We start from the raw sequence: 17,709 nt of genomic DNA, 5'->3' as shown, positions 1-17,709 counted from the left end.
CACAAGTTTTTCAGTCATCCACAAGTCTAAACTGGTTGATCTAAAAAGAAAGAACCAACTGCAGACTCCAAATGCCGCACTGACCTCTATCTATTCCCCAACAGTAGCTTTAAATATTAGTGGTTATATGGTGTGCACAGTCAGCTCCTGCATCCCCCGTTGAAGGATGCAACCCTTGGCCGAGAAACAAAACTGTGAAGGCAATGGAGTGGTGCACTCCCAGGGTACTATGAGGTAAGTAATGAAGCTTGATCAGTTTCATGGTGAAAAAAATCTTTACTTAGGTAAATCCAATTACATAGACACAAACATCAGCCAACACGTTTCATTCATGAAATGAACTTCGTCAGGGCTGGAAAGAAACATAAATGACATACATAAGTGCTAAAAAAGGTGCATGAAGGAAATTCACATTACAATAATACCAAATAAGACATCTTTTAGAAAAAACGACAAAGGGTGCTATATACATGAACAAGACCAAAGATCACAAATATGTAACATCTGTTAAAAGGACATTGAACAAAAATTTGTGTTTTTTTCACAGACTTCCTCCTGTCCACGTCACTCTGCATGCGATGGTTTGAGCTTCCGGAGCACCCGCTGCTTGGCGTGTTTCAGGTGGAACATCATGGAGGCCATCTCATCAGAGAAGGTCTGTAGAGAGATCACAACTTTGTGTCAATGTGTGCATGATACCGTGAGTTTCCATACTGCATTGTGGGTGCACTACACAATTCAATGAACCCCAATCTGTGCCTCACAATGCAGACAAGCCACCAACATTCTGTATTTTTCATAACACAATGGAAGCAACACTCATCATGTTGTGCACAGCCCGAATACAACTCTGCATCACACCCTGCCCACAGAGGACCGAGTCTTCATCAACAATAACACAACCACAACCAACTCTGCTTCTTGCAATATACACCCAAACCTATACACCCAGCCCCCGCAGAAGAACTCTACCTCAGTGTGCACCACCATGCTTCCACATTGCGTGCACAGCTCCTACATCACAAATCTGTATCTCACACTTCACATAACGTCAAGCCTAACTCTGCTTGCAATGCAACATTACAACTCCATAGCAAGCACTGTATGCACCATACCTGGAGCATGCAACATACTGTGCACTCCTCAAACACCACAAGTAACATAATGTGTTTATAAGTGTGTTGTACTATAATTGCTTTTATTTAATGCTTCAAACCCTGGAGAGGCACTGCAGCAGTTTGAGGATGGGGAGCATGCCGCAGGAAGATGGAAGAGTGTCTATGTAATTTGGGCAATGTCAGTAGTGTAAGTGGTAGTGTAAGTGGGTTGCGTGAGTATCAGCTTTATGCTTTTATCTTGTTTGTCAACTGTGCCTATGTATGACCTTTGTTAACTGTGCCTATGTATCACCCCACCCCAAGATAAGGCTATTCTTGCCTGAGGCCCTCCTTTGTGCCCTTGCCAAACTCTCCCTAGGCCCAGTCACAGAACGTCTGGTCCTGGCTGCTTCTCAACTCTTCTTACATACCCCTAGCATCCTCTTAAGCAAGAAGGGGCACCTTCCTGCACATAGAAAGTGGAAGAAATAAGGTAAAGTAAGGATATTCCTCCTAGTTGCCCCTTCCTACCGCCACCCATGGGGTGTTGTTAAAATCTGATGCATTCCCAGGTTTAAGAATCCTTGTAAATCTGGAATGCTTCAGATTCCATGGGTGTTGTGTGGGAACACCCACAACACCATCCATGGAACGCCCCTTTCATGCAGTGTTCTGCGTGAAAGGGGCACATATTTACAAGGCCACAAAAAGCCATGCAAGCCAGGGAACACTGAGAAAGACACAGAGGAACACTGGGAGAAACAAGGGAAAATTGGCAGACACATGGGAACACCTGGAGACACAAGGGAACACTGAGAGAGACATGGGAACACTGAGAGACACAAACAACAAAGGAGAAACAGGAAAAACCTTCAAGACAAAGGATGACACTAGGAGGCAGAGGGAGACACAGGCAGACGTGGGGAAGACACCCGCATAGAGAATCACAGGGAGACCAACACCGTGGAAAACACAAGTAGACAGGGACAAAGGCAGACAGGTACACTGAGAGATTCTGTGATGCATGGATATATATATATTCAGACACAGGAACATCCTGGGACAGGGACATGAAAAGCTATAGGGAGACATAAACTTTGCATATCTCGGGCGTAGGGAGCACAAGGAGTTACTTTAAGACAGGGAAAGACATTTTATGTTTATGTTTGTGAGATTTATAGAGCAGATGGCTGTCCAAGGGCTTCCCAGTGCTACAGAAACAGGACAACAGTGAAGAGACTTAGTGTGAAGGAGGGAGCTTAAGGAAACAACCACGTCTTGAGTTTTTTCTTGAAAATTCTCTCCTCTCTGGTCAGTCTCAGTTCCTTGGTCATAGAGTCCCATAACCTTAAAGTAAGGTGCAAGAAGAATCCCCCTCCAGATCTTTTTATCCTTATGGTGTTCAAGAGGTAGTCAGATGAGGAGGACGTGAGAGATCTGTTGGGGACATATGGGATGACCATGGTTTTTTAACAGGGCTGGAACCCTGTTTGACATGGCTCTGTGAGCTAGGCATAAAGTTTTGAATTTGACCCTCATTGAATGGGGAGCCAGTGCAGTTTTTTCAGTGAGGATCTTACTGACTCCTGTCTAGGGATCTTCAGGAGCATCCTTGTTGCGGCGTTCTGGACAACTTGTAGCCTGTCGGTCACGTATTTAGGGGAACCAAGATACAGGGAGTTGCTGTAGTCCAATCTTTAGATCACTAGGGCCTGGACCACGGTACTCCTGACCTGTTCTGCTATGAGTCTCAGGATCTTCCAGATCATCCGCATGATGCCGAAACAAACTGAGGAAAGTTTTGTGGCTTGGGTTTCCATCGAGAGGTTGTGGTCTAGCCACATCCCCAAGTTTTTTATGGAGGACTTTGGGGTAGGAGGGGCACCACAGTCCTTTGGCCAGCTGATCCTTGACCAAGGCCCTTGGCAGTTGCCCAGGAACATTAGGTCAGTTTTGTCCCTGTTCAGTTTTAGATTGAAGTTAGCCATCCATTTGGCTATCTTTTCCAGGTATGGTACCAGTTGAAGATGGTTGTAGTTCACTTCCTCCGACACTGAGGGTACCAATTGTGTATCGTCAATGTGGGACACAATGGTAAGTCAGAACTACAGAACAATTTGAGCTAGAGGAGTCAGGTAGACATTGAACAGGGTCGGCTAAGTGCTGAGCCTTGAGGTACTCCATGGGGAGCCAAAAAAGGTATCAGAGAAATTGGCCGATTCCATGCATTGTAACGACATATGACTTAGTAAATTCTTTTGCAGATTTATACAGCGCAAGCTTGACCCGAGGGTATTGGAGCGCTTTACATGAGCACCAGTTACTTTACACAAGGACACATTCATTTTTGGTAGGCACGGGTAGATTATGTGATTTGCCCAGAATCACAGCATGTTGAGTCAATGCTGAGTCTTAAACCTGGTCTCCCAGCTCCAAAGTCAGCAGCTCTAGCCGTAAGGCAACATCCTCTCCCAACATGACATGGGAGGCACAGAAATAGGGATACGAGACATAGGGATATGTAAACATAGATAGACTCAAACATGGGGCGACCCTCATGCGGGTAAAGGGATCTAGGTAGTAATTGACACATTGTATTTCCGAACATTATCCCTAGACTGCAAGAAAAGTGATACAGACGTGCTATTCAAGCACAAAATAACAGAAAATGGCAGTGCACACATAATTACTCCACCACCACAAAATATTTCAGTGTGCACAGTTAAAACCAAAAGTAACTCTTGAAATAACACATCCCTGTAACTCTTTATTTAACCCCTTGCCCGCGGCCGGAATTCCGCTCCTGTGCTGGACATTCCGATCGCGGGCGCGGTCATGACGGCTCCCGGCCGTCATCAGCACAGGAGCGCTGTGACGCATGACGGACGGGAGCCGTCATCAGCACGCAAGAGGTTAAAACTCTGAATACAACTACCTCAAATTGCTTGCACAGCCACAGAGTAACTCTCATCTCATAATGTGTGTGATGTGGCTTGGTCTATGTTCCAGGATGGAGTGTGCAGGGTTATATTTGAGTCAGTTGGCTCAGGTCTACTTTGGATGGGGTTGTTTAATAAAGACTCGCTTAACTTATCACTTTAACCAGTGCCTGGACATTATTACAATGTGCACACAGGAGTCAGCTTTACATTGTGCTCACCCTCAACTCCATCACGCACTGCCTCGAATCCCGACAGTCAAACACTGCATGCTACCTCTCACACCATGGCAACAACCTAAAGTACAAGGGATCCTCAGAGGTTGACAATGGCACGGGATACACTGGAAGTAAGCCCCCAACTCTTTTACAAATGTCTGAGTAACACGCCCTCATGCACACGCACTCTCTTCCTCTCTCTCACTATGTGTCTCTGTGTCTCTTTCACCTTAGATCCACTAGTGGGGCCATCATGGGAGTCTCTGCTGCTTGCTTTCCCCTAGAAAACATGAAACATCTGTGTAAGAGTAGAGTAATGACCTAAAACCCCAGACTTGTTGATGCAACCTGGACCTGTCAACACCTGGCGGCGCTTAGACTTTCAATGCAGTGGTGGCCAGGTCTCTAGGGACATCAGGGGAAGTGGTGAAATGGGGGAGATCCAGTTCAGAGTCAGGGCTATGTCAGTTGCAGACTTGATGCTGACATACAGCTGCCATTGCCAGGCTCTGCCAAACATTCATTGGGTACCCTCCTGATTCCCCTACAGGACCGTCCCCTTGGTTCAGGTCGCGCCTGTTCTACAGAGCAGTTCTCAGCATTATCCTCATACCTTCACCCTGTAGGCCTGCAGGTCTTCGTAGATAGGAGCCATTGCAGTTTCCCACTCATCGTATGTAGAGTCTCGGACCACGTCCGTGTGAGTCCCCCTGCGGAAATAAAATCATGTGAGGGTCAGGTATCAAAACAGAAAACAACGGCAGAGGATGATAGGGAAAGATGAGAGACAGGGAAGGAAGAACAGTAAAATACAGAGAGATACCCAAAAGCACCTATATAACCCATCTAAGTGGATTCACTGATTGTGGTCTTACAACCCTCAAAGGAACCTGCTGTGAGATCTCTCTGTGATCTTTACATTCAACTACCAGCGAGCTCCTATTTATGGAGCAGAAACCTATACTGGAGTCTCTGCTGAGATTGTTTCATTTACACACTTCTAGGTTCAAAAGCCAGAAAAGCTTATGTAGATTTTTAAACATATTTCTAAAGAGACTAAAAAATACATTCTAATCCAATCCACAGAAAATGATGACTTAAACTTAATGGGATCAAAGTGAACACTGCAGGGCGCATAAGGACATCACCATGAATGCAGGCAACTCATCGGATCTGAAAGCGAGTCTCTCATATCTCACAAAAGTTGAACATCTCTCTTCAGTGTTCTGAATAATTTCTTTTTCATCTCTTTCTGTACATCTTACAGGGGCATAAAAACATCTTTCCAAATGTGCCTTCCTGAAGAGGAGCACGTTTTCTTCTTTTTTTTAAAAATTTTGTATAAAGTGCCTTAATCTAGGCTCTGTCATTAAGTCTTCACTTCATAATAAAACAAACCCAAAAGAGGTTTTGAGTACTCAGGGTCCTTTACCGGTCCTTCTTTTCTGAATCCTTCTTTTCTGAATTGTTGGAAAGCATCGAGAAGGGCAGGTGTTAATAGGGACACGATGAATTCCCGGCAACTTTTTATTAATTGGGTCCTATACTGTAATCTATAAATCTTTGGTGAAACTTGATTTTAGCCATATTAGTACCCCGTCCCAGTTGGCAGAAGATATTTTTGTAAATATCTCAAAAACGAAACCTGGGGAATGTAAGCATTGTTTGACACAAAGTCGAGAGGAAGAGCTGAGCGCCAAAGCTGTACGAAAATGGCACAAACAGGAAAATGTAGTGTTACCTATCGCTATATGGAAAACTATCAATAGGTTCCACTTTGGTTCACTAAGCAGAGCCAACTGGCGTAGAATGCTTTTCTTTAGTAAATGGCTTCTATATCGCACCCCTGTAATGATTGCCAAAATGTACGACAACACGTCCACCAATTGCTTTAGATGTCTTCAATGTGACCAAGCTAATTGGTCTCATATTATAGCCTATTGTCCAAAAATCCAGTCTTTTTGGGAAGAAATTTTCGATTTTCTAAAAACTTATTATGCAATCCCGATTCTTTGTAGTGTAAAATTAATACTGTTTGGCTTCGATCCGGATTGTAAACTTTCAGAATTGTTGGCAAAATTGGTATACATTGCAATGGCTGTTGCTAGATCTCTATTATTACAGAATTGGCGTACATTACAGGTTCCGATGTTTCTGTCGTGGTTTGACAAAATGAAAAAGGTTAGGCAATATGAACATATCCACGCAAAACGGGTGGGGCGGTTAAAAAAGTTTGCAAAGATCTGGGGATCGTATTTTGATTAACCTTCTTTATGTGATGATATGTTGGCAAGAATGACCATGTATATTTGTGAAGATTTATATTTTTTGTATCTGTTTCAAGAGACTGCAAAACCACTCCAATAAAAAAATTTACAAAAAAAAAGAGAGAAGGGCAGGTGTACTAGGCATGGACTCTAAGCAAGCAGACCCATGTCCACTGCATGGCTGGCTGGGTTGGAGCAGACACAGAAAAAGGTCTCCCGCTGCTGGAGAGTTTGATATTGCACTCACATGGAAGGCAATATATTTCCTGGTAATTTGTTGGTGGCACTGAAATTACTTACAGCCCTGTGAAAGCTTCACGTAGCCAGACTCTTCAATGAAAAAAAGCATTGGCAAAGTAAACAGGCCTGGGTTTAATATTCTAACTAGAGGTGGTTTCTGCCTCGAGCTCTAGGGCAGCTGTAAGTATCTCAAATTGCCAGTGGATTGGACTCTCCATAGAGAAATGGTCACACACTCCAGTTGCAATTGAAATTCTGTGTAAATGTGTGTGAAGGGGGCACACAGTGTCAAAATATTGACAAGGCGATAGAAAAAGAGTGCAGTGCATGTTTCGGCGTAGAGAAGTGAAGGAGATGCGAGGAAGTGCATTCATGAGAGAGTGAAAATAGGTTGAAGAAGAGGAAAGAGATGAGGTTTAAGATATGCAGATGGATGAGATGTGGAGAGAAAAAGGTCATACATTTCTAACAAAGTGTGCATAACTGAGAGCAAAACACCTTACACAGGCCGCAATTATATTTAATCGACAGTTTCACAATTTCAAAATTGAAAAATGTTCAATATTAAATATTTACAAGAAAATTATTGTTTTTACTCATTTATCTTAAACATGCTAACAGCCATCGACAAAGCCAATATTCCTGGCAGGTTTTAGGTGTATGCCAGTTATTGTGTTATATATCTGGATGCAATCACAGAAAGCTCAAAGAGAAACCAAAATACCAGTTGAGTGGCACGCTATGGGAATCACAGAAATTTAGTTTATATGGTAAGCCACACCAAGTTTAGAGGCCCCATTTCTTTCACCCAATCAAAAGCCCTGTAGTCACATATTTCTGTATTACTGATTGGAGCCTGCAGCTGTGGGTGTTTCCCCATGCCTGGTTAAAGCGTTTTCTTCCAAAGTCGATGATGCACTTAGTTGTTGCACAGTACCATTTGCACACTAGAGTAACTGTTGAACATATTAATGCAGTAAGATATGGGGCAGTTTTTAATGTGTTTAAATATTTCAAGAATTCACATTCACAATTGCTTTATAAACCTTGCTTTTTAACTAAATTCCTCATTAAAATTTGCTTTAAAAATGCACCAATCTTTTTACAAACTTTTCACTGTGGGGGGAGACTCTCTAACTGCACATTTGTCCATCGGGCTCACTCGCTTCTAACTTTTAGACTGCACCGTTTTCCAATGTTACCAGCTGCCACTGGTTATAACACATGGAGACACACTGGAGATAGCCATCCATAGTGAACATACTGGGCTGGTATATGAGCAGTATATGGGCATATGGGGCAGTTGTTCCTCATCAAGTTGTAAAGTAGTTCCTCATGCACTCAATGCTGGCATATGAGCGGAGGCACTAGGATACACCCAAACAGTGACACAGCGAAGAAATGAATATTCCACTGGATTGAATGACAAGGTGTCAAGCCAATGGCTCAAAAAGCCTGGTCAACGAAAGCCAATGGTTGAAAGCCCACAATAAGCACATATGTCTGTTTGACACTTGTGCTTACAAAGCCTAGACCTAAAAACAGCAGTCTTGGGAATGTTTGCTTCTTTGTTTTCCACACACATCCACGAGGCATGGCAGCTGAAACTGATTTCAGAGCCATGTCACAGGCATGGAAGGAACTGGAGAACTGGGGTTAGAGCCAGAGAGCTTGCACGACCTTAAGGTGCGAGCAACTCCTGGTTAATTCTGTGTATTTTATTGCCTTGTGTTTTCTGGTCACATTGGAATTGGTGTACTAAGAGTACCAGAATTAAAAGGAAGAGGCTTGTCATACTTGGTGAGCTAGTCACAACTGATACAGAACAGATTAAGGTTTCTGTGGAGTCTTGTGTGTTGCCTGTTGTTTTGTGCTCTCCATGCTCAAAACATCCATTCGCCAATGTCACAGGAAAAAAACGTTAGTCTAACAAGAGTAAAACATGGAGGGACACGTTATTTACAGTGTGCCTTGTGTGCACCATGAAGCATAGCTGGTGAATTTCAATGGTTTAACTCAGTTTTTATCTGTTCATTTTCACTGATATTATACAGTGGCAACTACCACTTTGCAGTTATAGTTGTGCCATACTTTCAATTGAAAAGGCATTTTTGATAAGTGTATAACCTCTGACCCCATGGACTGATCTGCACCAAATCGGGCAATCACTTGGCATAGTCAGATACTGTCTGGCCAGCCATTTTTTGTGCAGATCTGTGCACGGGGACAAAGGTTAATAGGCAGAGGCGGGGGGGGGTTGAAAAAAGATGTGTTCTTATTTTTATTTTAGCTCCCACAGGAAATTCTGCTCGCGGTTCAGAGCCAAAACCACTCAGCAAATTTCTACAAAACTTGGCATCAAAGTAGAACTTTGCTCAGAACGCGTGCTTTCAGTAGATGGGTGTAAAACCATATAGTAGTCTTTGAAATATAAGCATTTATAAAAGGTGCCAGTGGGCTTGAAAGAGTTAACATTTCTGCACATCTCTGCTGTTTAAACTCACATCTTTGTCCACCATGCACAAGGAGGGTAAGCTGTCTACAAGATTAAATACCGGTGGCACTGCACCTCAGCGTGCCTGCATAAGATAGATAGGCCACGCCCACTGATCTGCTGGAGGCACCACAGGGAAATGGGTAGAACGTTGTAAACACTATGGGCAAGCCTGAAATTCAAGGAATTCTGGGGGAATATGCTAAGCACTATATCTCACATTAAAAGTAGGGGACATGGGCAAAAACCTAGCATTCATTATTCTTCATTAATCTTCACTAATCTAATTCTAATCCTCCTTGTGACAGCTATAGTTGCCCAGCCCTCCAAACCATAATTATTTTGTCAAAGGATTGGATTTGTTTTACATTTCAATATTTGTAGAAATCATGAAGATTGGTGATGGACAATCCCTTTTACTTCCTATGGAAGGGATTGTCTTACCCTTAAAAAAAAAAGTTATATGGGACGGTTGATGATCTAACTGATGGCGTAGGCGTAGTTCATAGTGTAACGACTGTGACAAGGAGGACACATGACCAGGCATTCATACATTCTATACGGGGCCTTAAACCATACCATGGCCACTGGCCTCAACCCACTACACATGATCTTTAGGGCACCCTTCTTTGTTGACACTCACATGACTTGGTCGATGAGCTGCTTCTGTGCAAGGGCAAGGTCCCTGGCCTCGTCCACCCGTCCTTCCATGGCGAGGCGAGCGCTCACCTGAGCACTGTGTGTCTGCAGTACACCCACGTCCATGGTATCCAGGGCAGCAGAGCTGGAAGCAGATGTAAACAGCTTGTGAAAAGGTGAGTTCAGGACTCACACTGCAGACTACACATACTCCACCACTGCCCCTTCCCAAGGATAAGGCCGCAGTAAAACTGTCTTTCCACACATTTGGGCACAAGGTGTTAAAGGTTTAATGGGCTACAGAAAGACACAAGTGATGAGGCTGTGGAGTGGTGAGGCTGTGGTACTGTAAACCTGAGGTTGGAAAAGTTGACAGAAGCTGGTAAAAAGCGACGACTGAAGAAGTAGAGAAGACTAGAATGGTAAGTCTTTGGCAAGGCAATACTAGACAGCGGTCTAGCATGCCAGCAGAAGAGAGTGCCTGTATTGATGCTCCTGAAGGATAGGACTGCTGAATACTAATGCTGCCTAGATGTAATTCGACATCATGCCTCTTTTGTCCAGCAAGCTACACTTTCTGACTCTTTATCTCACTCTCACAGGTTCTTTTAGATCTCTGTTTTCTTCTCCCCATGTCATTGCTCTCCTATCTTTCACTTGTTCCTTCTTTTACCCCTTCTCTCACTTTGTCGCTTGTGTTCTAAGCCAAAGTCTTTTAAAGAAAAGTAAGTCCCAATCCAGAAAAGTAAGCGCCAGTGCTCATCACATGCAACATTTGGACACTACCCCTTAGCAGAGCAGGGGTCGAATGTATATGACAATTTCTCAAGATGTACCTCCACTACTTTGTGTGAAGAAATGGTTGACAAATTTGAAGCCACCATACCTCTTTCACACCCTCTTCTTATGACGCCTTAGATAACTTTAGTAATACTCTACTAAAGAAACAACACTGTCTTAATTTTCTCTCTTAAGTATAGAATCTTTATCCTCAACATTTCTAGTATTAAATCTGGCTCCTCTATTGACCCATGTGCAACTAGACTCTGTCAGACTTTGAAAGGCATCTTTGCCCTGCAATTGTGAACACTTGTAATTCTATGAGCTCGGGCCTAATTCCACCTATATAGAAACAAACCATTTTGACTAGGGGTGGGCAGTGAACTCCACTCCACTGGCAGAGTTCACAGAGTTCTGGGACTCTGCACTCCAAACGGAGCACAAACAGCTAGATTCATCAAGCTAAATTGCGCTCGCAAAGGGCCAGATTCTGAGAATCTGGCCCTTTGCGAGTGCATTTTTTTGCATTTGGGATTCATCATCCCAAATGCAAAAATCGCTATTTGCGAAATCGCATATTTGCGAGGAATTGGATTTAAGGAATCTCTATTAGAGATTCCTTAAATGCAATTCATTAACCAATTTGAAATTGCGAATTCGCAATATTTGGTCGCTATTTACCACGAAGTCTGACTTCGTGGTAAATAGCAAAAAAATAGAAAAAAGCACTTTAATGCATTTTTCTATGTTGCATGTTACACACACACATGTCCTTTGGACATGTGTGTGCGCAACACCTGTGTAAATTTGCATTTCAGGGGTGCTACAGGGTGTCCTTTGGACACCCCTGGCACCCTTGAAATCGCTATCTTATTTGCGATTAGCTAATTGCTAATCGCAAATAAGGAATACTCCCCATTCATTGCTATGGGCCTTTAGGCCCATTGGAATGAATGGGGAGTTATTCCTTTAGGCCCATAGGAATGAACGGGGAGTTATTCCTTTAGGCCCATAGGAATGAATGGGGAGTTATTCCTTATTTGCGATTAGCAATTTGCTAATCGCAAATAAGGAATGTGTAGGAATCGCAATTTATTTTGCGATTCCTACATGAATCCCGTTTTGCGAGTCTGTAATAGCGATTCCTTATTATTCGCTATTACAGACTCGCAAAACATGCCGATGATGAATCGGGCTGAAAGTTCTGACAAAACTATGCTGACTGTCCACGGAGCGAAGCTCGCCAGCGTGCTGCAGTGCTACTACTCACCCACCCCTATTCCATGCCCATGAGCTTAGCGCTTCTCTCCACATGCATCCAGAGGAAGGTGGGGCTGACCACAGTGGCCAGCCAGGGCCTTGTAGGGTAGCTGTCTTTGCCTGGCCCGATCGCAGGGAGCCCGGTTTGTGCGCAGCCAAAGCTTCCTGGCTCCCAGCCTGGGGGACGCACTGGCCCCTTCTGCTCTCTTGCTTGATTCCCCGCAGAGTGCCTTGGCACCCAGATCGAGGCTACCCTGGCACAGATAGCCATCTATGAATGGGAAAAACGAGTCACCTATTAAAATTAAATGCACTTCACCTTATCTGTTAATTAAACAGCTTCTCCCTTAATGCTACGGCATTCCTTGGCTCTGAACTGTTTTTGCAGGAGGGCCACTGCCTCCTCGGATGAGTCTTCACTGGTGCTCGAGGTGTGACAGAAAGGTGAGTCAGAGGGGAAAACCAAATCTTCTGATGAATTGATGGCATGGGAACTCTTATGTATGGTAAGGGGGCTGCATAACCTACTTACTGTGAGCCAACGATTCTCCAGTCGAGTAGGACAGTCTGCAAAGTCGATCCTGGCAAAAGCTGAGGAGCAATGAGAGGCATTTGCAGGGGCGGCTCCTCCATGTGGGCGGAAGAACATCACCCCTCTGCTTTCTTACAGTGCCAGAAGCAGAAACATAAAATGGGGTTATAAATACCATTTTATGTTTCTGCTTCTCGCCCTGCGAGAAACCAGAAGGGTTTGGTTGGGGGAGGGCTGGTCTGCTTGAGGGCAGGGGAGGAGTGGCTTGCCCAATGCTGCAGGCCCTGACTGCTTGGTCGGCCCTCTGGGGCTGATCAAACCAGTCATGCAGACTCTCCCTTTTCTCCATGTAGGCTGCTCACAGCCCACGTGGAGAAAATGGGCTCCCCATAGACGCTGTGCGGTCGGTGTCCTAACTAATCCCAACATTGCCATTGCAGCGTTGTGATTGGCTTAGGGGAGCGGAGGGAGGCTGCCTGCTTCCTGTTCCGGTGGATGCAGGAAACGAGGAGCTGGAGCTGAGAAAATGTGGGATCCGGGAAAGGAACGTTAAAAAAAAATTATTATGTATACCCCTTTCCCTCTCGCCCTCCCTTTCCTCTTGACCCCCTCTTCCCTCTCGACCCTCCCTTCCCTCTCGACCCTCCATTCCCTCTCGTTGGCCCCTCCTTCCCTCTCGACCCTCCCTTCCCCCTCGACACTCCCTTCCCTCTCGACCCCCCTTCCCTCGCAACCACTTGCCTGTATCCTCCCCCCAAGCAACCGCACGCCGGCCCCCCCTCCCGTGTTCCATGCCGGCCGCGACTGGGCATTTGGAGCAGACAGGCTAAGACAGTGACACACTGCATGGTCAAAGCACAGCATAGCAGGAGCATTGCGAGCAGTGACCGGACCCCTACAATTGCCCTGATGACCACTGAAGGGCTGCTCTCTAGTGGAGCAGTGGTAATGCTGAGACATGGTGGGAACACGGAAAGCTTGAGCAGCGAAGCAACCAGCAAGCAGTAATCTGGGCCTGGAGAGCTGCTAAGTAAGTGCGGTAGATCACGGACTGTCTTGGGCGCTCAACCGTAAGAGTCATGGCAATGGACAGTGGAGGTGACCACTGCATCTACAACACCAGCATCAGAAAGACATTTATGCACAAAGATCTTATGGGTCACTGCAGAACCACTAAGAGTACCAAATCAGGGTTCACTCAGGTATGGATTAAATTCTGTCGCACCAAATAGACAGTGCAGAGCCATTAGTGGGGTGGGGGGCGTACCACGGAAAAGAAAGAGGCTAATGTGTCCTTGAGCCAGATACTGAAAGCTGGTAATAAAACCAGAGAGGTCTTTGAGCACAAAATTTATAAAGTTGCCATTGATTTTGGAGCACTATGCAATGACCATTATACGCTCACCACAAGAGTGGCGGGCACTGAGGGTGCCCTGGTGGAACTTCAACTGATTATGATGGTATTACAAGGACAAGGTAAGCAGCTTGAGCACCGGATGTACTGCACAAGCGAGTGGAGGATGCTGAGCGGTGCAGCAACCACAATAATAATAGAATTGTAGGATTCTGGAAAAAGTAAAAGGATCTGACATGGCAGCTTTCTTGAAGAATAGGCTCGAAGCGGAGGTAGCCCCATGGGGACTGACCCCCTTTCTCACACTGGAGGGGGCTCATAGAGTCTTCAAATGCCCCCCCCCCCCCACCTCTGGAAGCATAGCCGCAGTCCGTAGTAGCACAAATGTTACACTACATGTACAGAGATCTTATCCCACAATGAGTGCAGACCATGGGTTGCATCAAGGAAGAGAAGGCTGATGTGGCCATTTCCCTGACTACATGATGGAGGTACAGTGCAGACATATTTCTTTTCTGGCAGTCAAATAAGCAATGAGGGAGGCAGAGGTACGCTGCGCCCTTATATTCTCAGCAAGACTGAAGGTCATGGTGAATGTCTGAGCAGAATTCTTTGAAACTCCTGAATTGGCATGGGACTAGCTTGAGTATTATCGCTAGGACACAACTCTGGTGGCCGGTCCAGGCCTAAGGAGCTGAGTTGGGGAGGGCAACCATGATGGTCGAGCCAGGTGAGGGACCAGAAACCACTGTATACCCTGGTGGTCAAGGAGATAGTGGAAGCTTTGCAAGCGGTGAACTTGTTTGGTGTCCGGCTAAAAAAGAATTCCAGCGAACAAAATTTGGACCACCACTCTGGAAGTTTGGACCCCGACACGATGATAGGCGCATCGCAGTCCCCTCCCAGGTTCATGGCACGGACGGCTGTTCACCTGTGATTTCATGTGCCAAAACAATGGACTGCATGTGATGCTTGAACACACTAAAGGCAGCCCTCTGGCAGGGGCTCACAAGGTAACAAAGGGGAGAGCAAGAGGAGACATGAGAGTTTGCATTGGGACTTACCTTTCCCCCCTTCTTCTACCTTTCTCGGCAAGTGGCGATGGGAGTTATTATGGCATTATTTTCTCTGTTTGAGTTATGTTGCATTGAGCTGTCAATAAGCTCTAATGTTTGGATGGATAATCATTGCAATTCTGACCAGGGTAGTGGGACATAAGTTATAAAAGGTACCCTCACCATCCAAGACACACAGAGGCACACAATGACTTGAGAAGGCACCCACCTTGTGGACAAGGTCACACATATTGGGACAAGAATCTTAATGACTCTGCTCATAAATAAAGTGATCAGATGGAATTTGAGGGGCAAGATAGTCATGAGTAAGAGGCACAAAATATTGATACATTTGAAGCACAGGGCAGTGGATATTGCACTTTTCCAAGTGACACACATAGCGTCAGGAGCCCTCAGCAGGATAGGTAAGTGCTAGAAAGGTCAGCTTTACACATCTGAATACGCCTCCTTCTCAAGAGGACCGCTGCTATGGATGTCGACCAGGGGTCTCTATTGAACCCATCTTGACATACATAGACAAGGAGGGACGATTTGTCTTGGTGTGGGCCCACCTCAACAGGCTTAATGTCCTACTAGGGTCCATTTATGCTTCAAATGTGGGACAGATGCAGTTCTTGTATTCCTTGGGCACAGTGTTATCCCAGATGGGCGAGAACCATATGATAGTAGGGGAGAGGCTACAATTTTGGTAAAATTCCAGGGCTGGATGGGTTTACAGTGGAATTTTACTCACATTTCTCTAATTTACTCCTCCCTAAACTTTTACAACTTTTTCTTTATTTTCAGGAGATGGGTGGAGCGAGTGGTAATTTTCAGGAAGCCACCATATGTCCAATTCCCAAAGAGGGGAAGGATTCCTCGTTCTGTAAGAATTATCGACCTATTTCTTTGATAAACGTAGTATATAAAATCTTTGCTAAAACGCTTGCCCTGAGACTTGACCCTCTTCTGCCCTATCTCATTGGTAAGGAACAGTGTGGGTTTGTCAAAGGCAGATTGACTTCAGGCGACTCTAGGCTTTTCTTCAATGTTTTGAATAAGGCTCCTCATCTTTCATACTTTTTGGCAGCAGTTTCTATTGATGCGGAAAAACTGTAAGCATGGGCGGAAAATCCGTTCCGCTCGCGGATTTTCGGTAAATTCGCAATCCGCGAGATTCGCGAATTTCCCGCAAAATCCGCGAGCGGAACGGATTGGGTCAAAAGTTCAAGCTGACTTTTGTAACTCCTTTAGAATGGCACCGGCAAGCTGCCAGAGCCATTCTAAAATAGTTACAAAAGTCAGCTTCAACAGGAAGCTCTAATAGATAAAGTAAAGCAGGTGCTCGAGTTGAAGCTCAAATTCAGTTACACAATCATTAATCACCCCAAACTTGGGGTGATTAATGCTTGTGTAACTTAATTTGACCTTCAACTCGAGCACCTGCTTTACTTTATCTATTAGTGCTTCCTGTTGAAGCTCTTTGTAGCTATTTTAGAATGGCGCTGGCAGCTTGCCGGCGCCATTCTAAGTGGGGCTGAGGGCAGAAGGGCACAAAAGTGGGACAGAGGGCAGAAGGGGACAAAAAATGAGTGGGGCAGAGGGCAGAAGGGCACAGAAAAGAGTGGTACAGAGGGCAGAAGGGCATAAAAAACGAGAGGGTGGCAGTGATTAACCAGGCAAAAAAAAAACACCCGCGAACACGCAAAAATAAAAAAATCTATCAAAATGATGATTCTCCCCATATTCTTATATATTTTGTCTATGATTCCATTTCCTATTCCATCCACTTATTTTAAAAAGCTGGACTCAATGCTGTCTAAATTTCTCTCTTATAATAAGAAACCTAGAATCTCCTTAAATCGTCTCAGAGAGGCTACATCTAATGGAGGGGTTCACTTTGCCAATTTGTGCCTTTATCATAAAGCTTTTTTTCTTCGGCAGGCTTCTAGAGGGTTTCTTTATGATTCCTCTCCCTTTCTACCTTTATAGTGTATTATTGAACATTCTTTATTGGCACCTTTCTCTGTGAAAGAAGTACTTGCTTTTTCTTCAAAGACTTCTATTACCACTTCCCCATTATTTAAACATACTTGTTCTTTGCTAAGACCTCATTATCAATCCAAGATTCTTTCTAGAAAGTACTCTCTTCAGTCACCTCTATGGTATAATTGTCCTATCACTCTCAAAATAGACCCCTTTACTGGAAGACTTGGAGACTTAAGGGCATAATTTGGGTTCAAGACCTATTTGATGGTACGTGCCTGTGTTCGTCTCCTCAATTACAGGTTATTTTCCGTTGTCCTCATTCCTTTTAGCATAAATACCTAATCCTAATGGAGTTAATTCTTGATGTTTTCTATTCGCATCCGTCATCTGATGATACCTTTCTGGATGATAATCTTCTAAAGATCCTTTCTCTTTTCCCAAAAGCTGCTTTGATTTTCAATTTTCTAACAGCCCCAAACTCTGAACGCACTAAAACAAAACTGGGGCTTACTTGGGAGGCTGACTTGGGATGTGTTTGGAGCATTGATCTATGGGACAATATTTGGGTTAGATCATTGAAAATCACTAGATCTGTGTCCACCACCCAAACTATGTTTTTTGTACATCATAGATTATATCATACTCCGGTTTCTATTGCTTCTTTTTCTCATTTATATAATTCGGTGTGTTGGTCTTGTAGTCACCCTTTTGCAGATTTACTACATCTATTATTCACCTGCCCCCACACCGCCACATTTTGGAAGAATGTTTGGTCTTGTATGTCACTTATTTTTTATTTACACTCTCCCTTGTCCACCGTATTATTATTTTTTGGTAGTCTTTCT

General features: G+C 44.5%; 1 protein-coding gene across 1 annotated transcript in view; it reads right to left on the bottom strand.

Moving 5' to 3' along the window:
- Positions 1 to 256: 256 nt before the first annotated feature.
- Positions 257 to 17,709, bottom strand: part of LOC147701524 (circularly permutated Ras protein 1-like) — a 223,338-nt gene continuing 205,885 nt past the window's right edge. The window contains exons 17-20 of the mRNA XM_086930201.1: positions 9,899 to 10,039; positions 4,868 to 4,964; positions 4,484 to 4,534; positions 257 to 657 (exon numbers count right to left, since the gene is read on the bottom strand). Of these exons, the coding sequence (XP_086786327.1) occupies positions 565 to 657; positions 4,484 to 4,534; positions 4,868 to 4,964; positions 9,899 to 10,039 (382 nt within the window). The 3' untranslated portion in view covers positions 257 to 564. The remainder of the gene's footprint in view (positions 658 to 4,483; positions 4,535 to 4,867; positions 4,965 to 9,898; positions 10,040 to 17,709) is intronic.

This window comes from Lissotriton vulgaris, chromosome 7 (genome assembly GCF_964263255.1).
Source record: "Lissotriton vulgaris chromosome 7, aLisVul1.2, whole genome shotgun sequence".
Classification (NCBI taxonomy): Eukaryota; Metazoa; Chordata; class Amphibia; order Caudata; family Salamandridae; genus Lissotriton; species Lissotriton vulgaris.
Note: the sequence above shows the minus strand (reverse complement) of the source record. Positions and strands in the feature narration are given on the sequence as shown.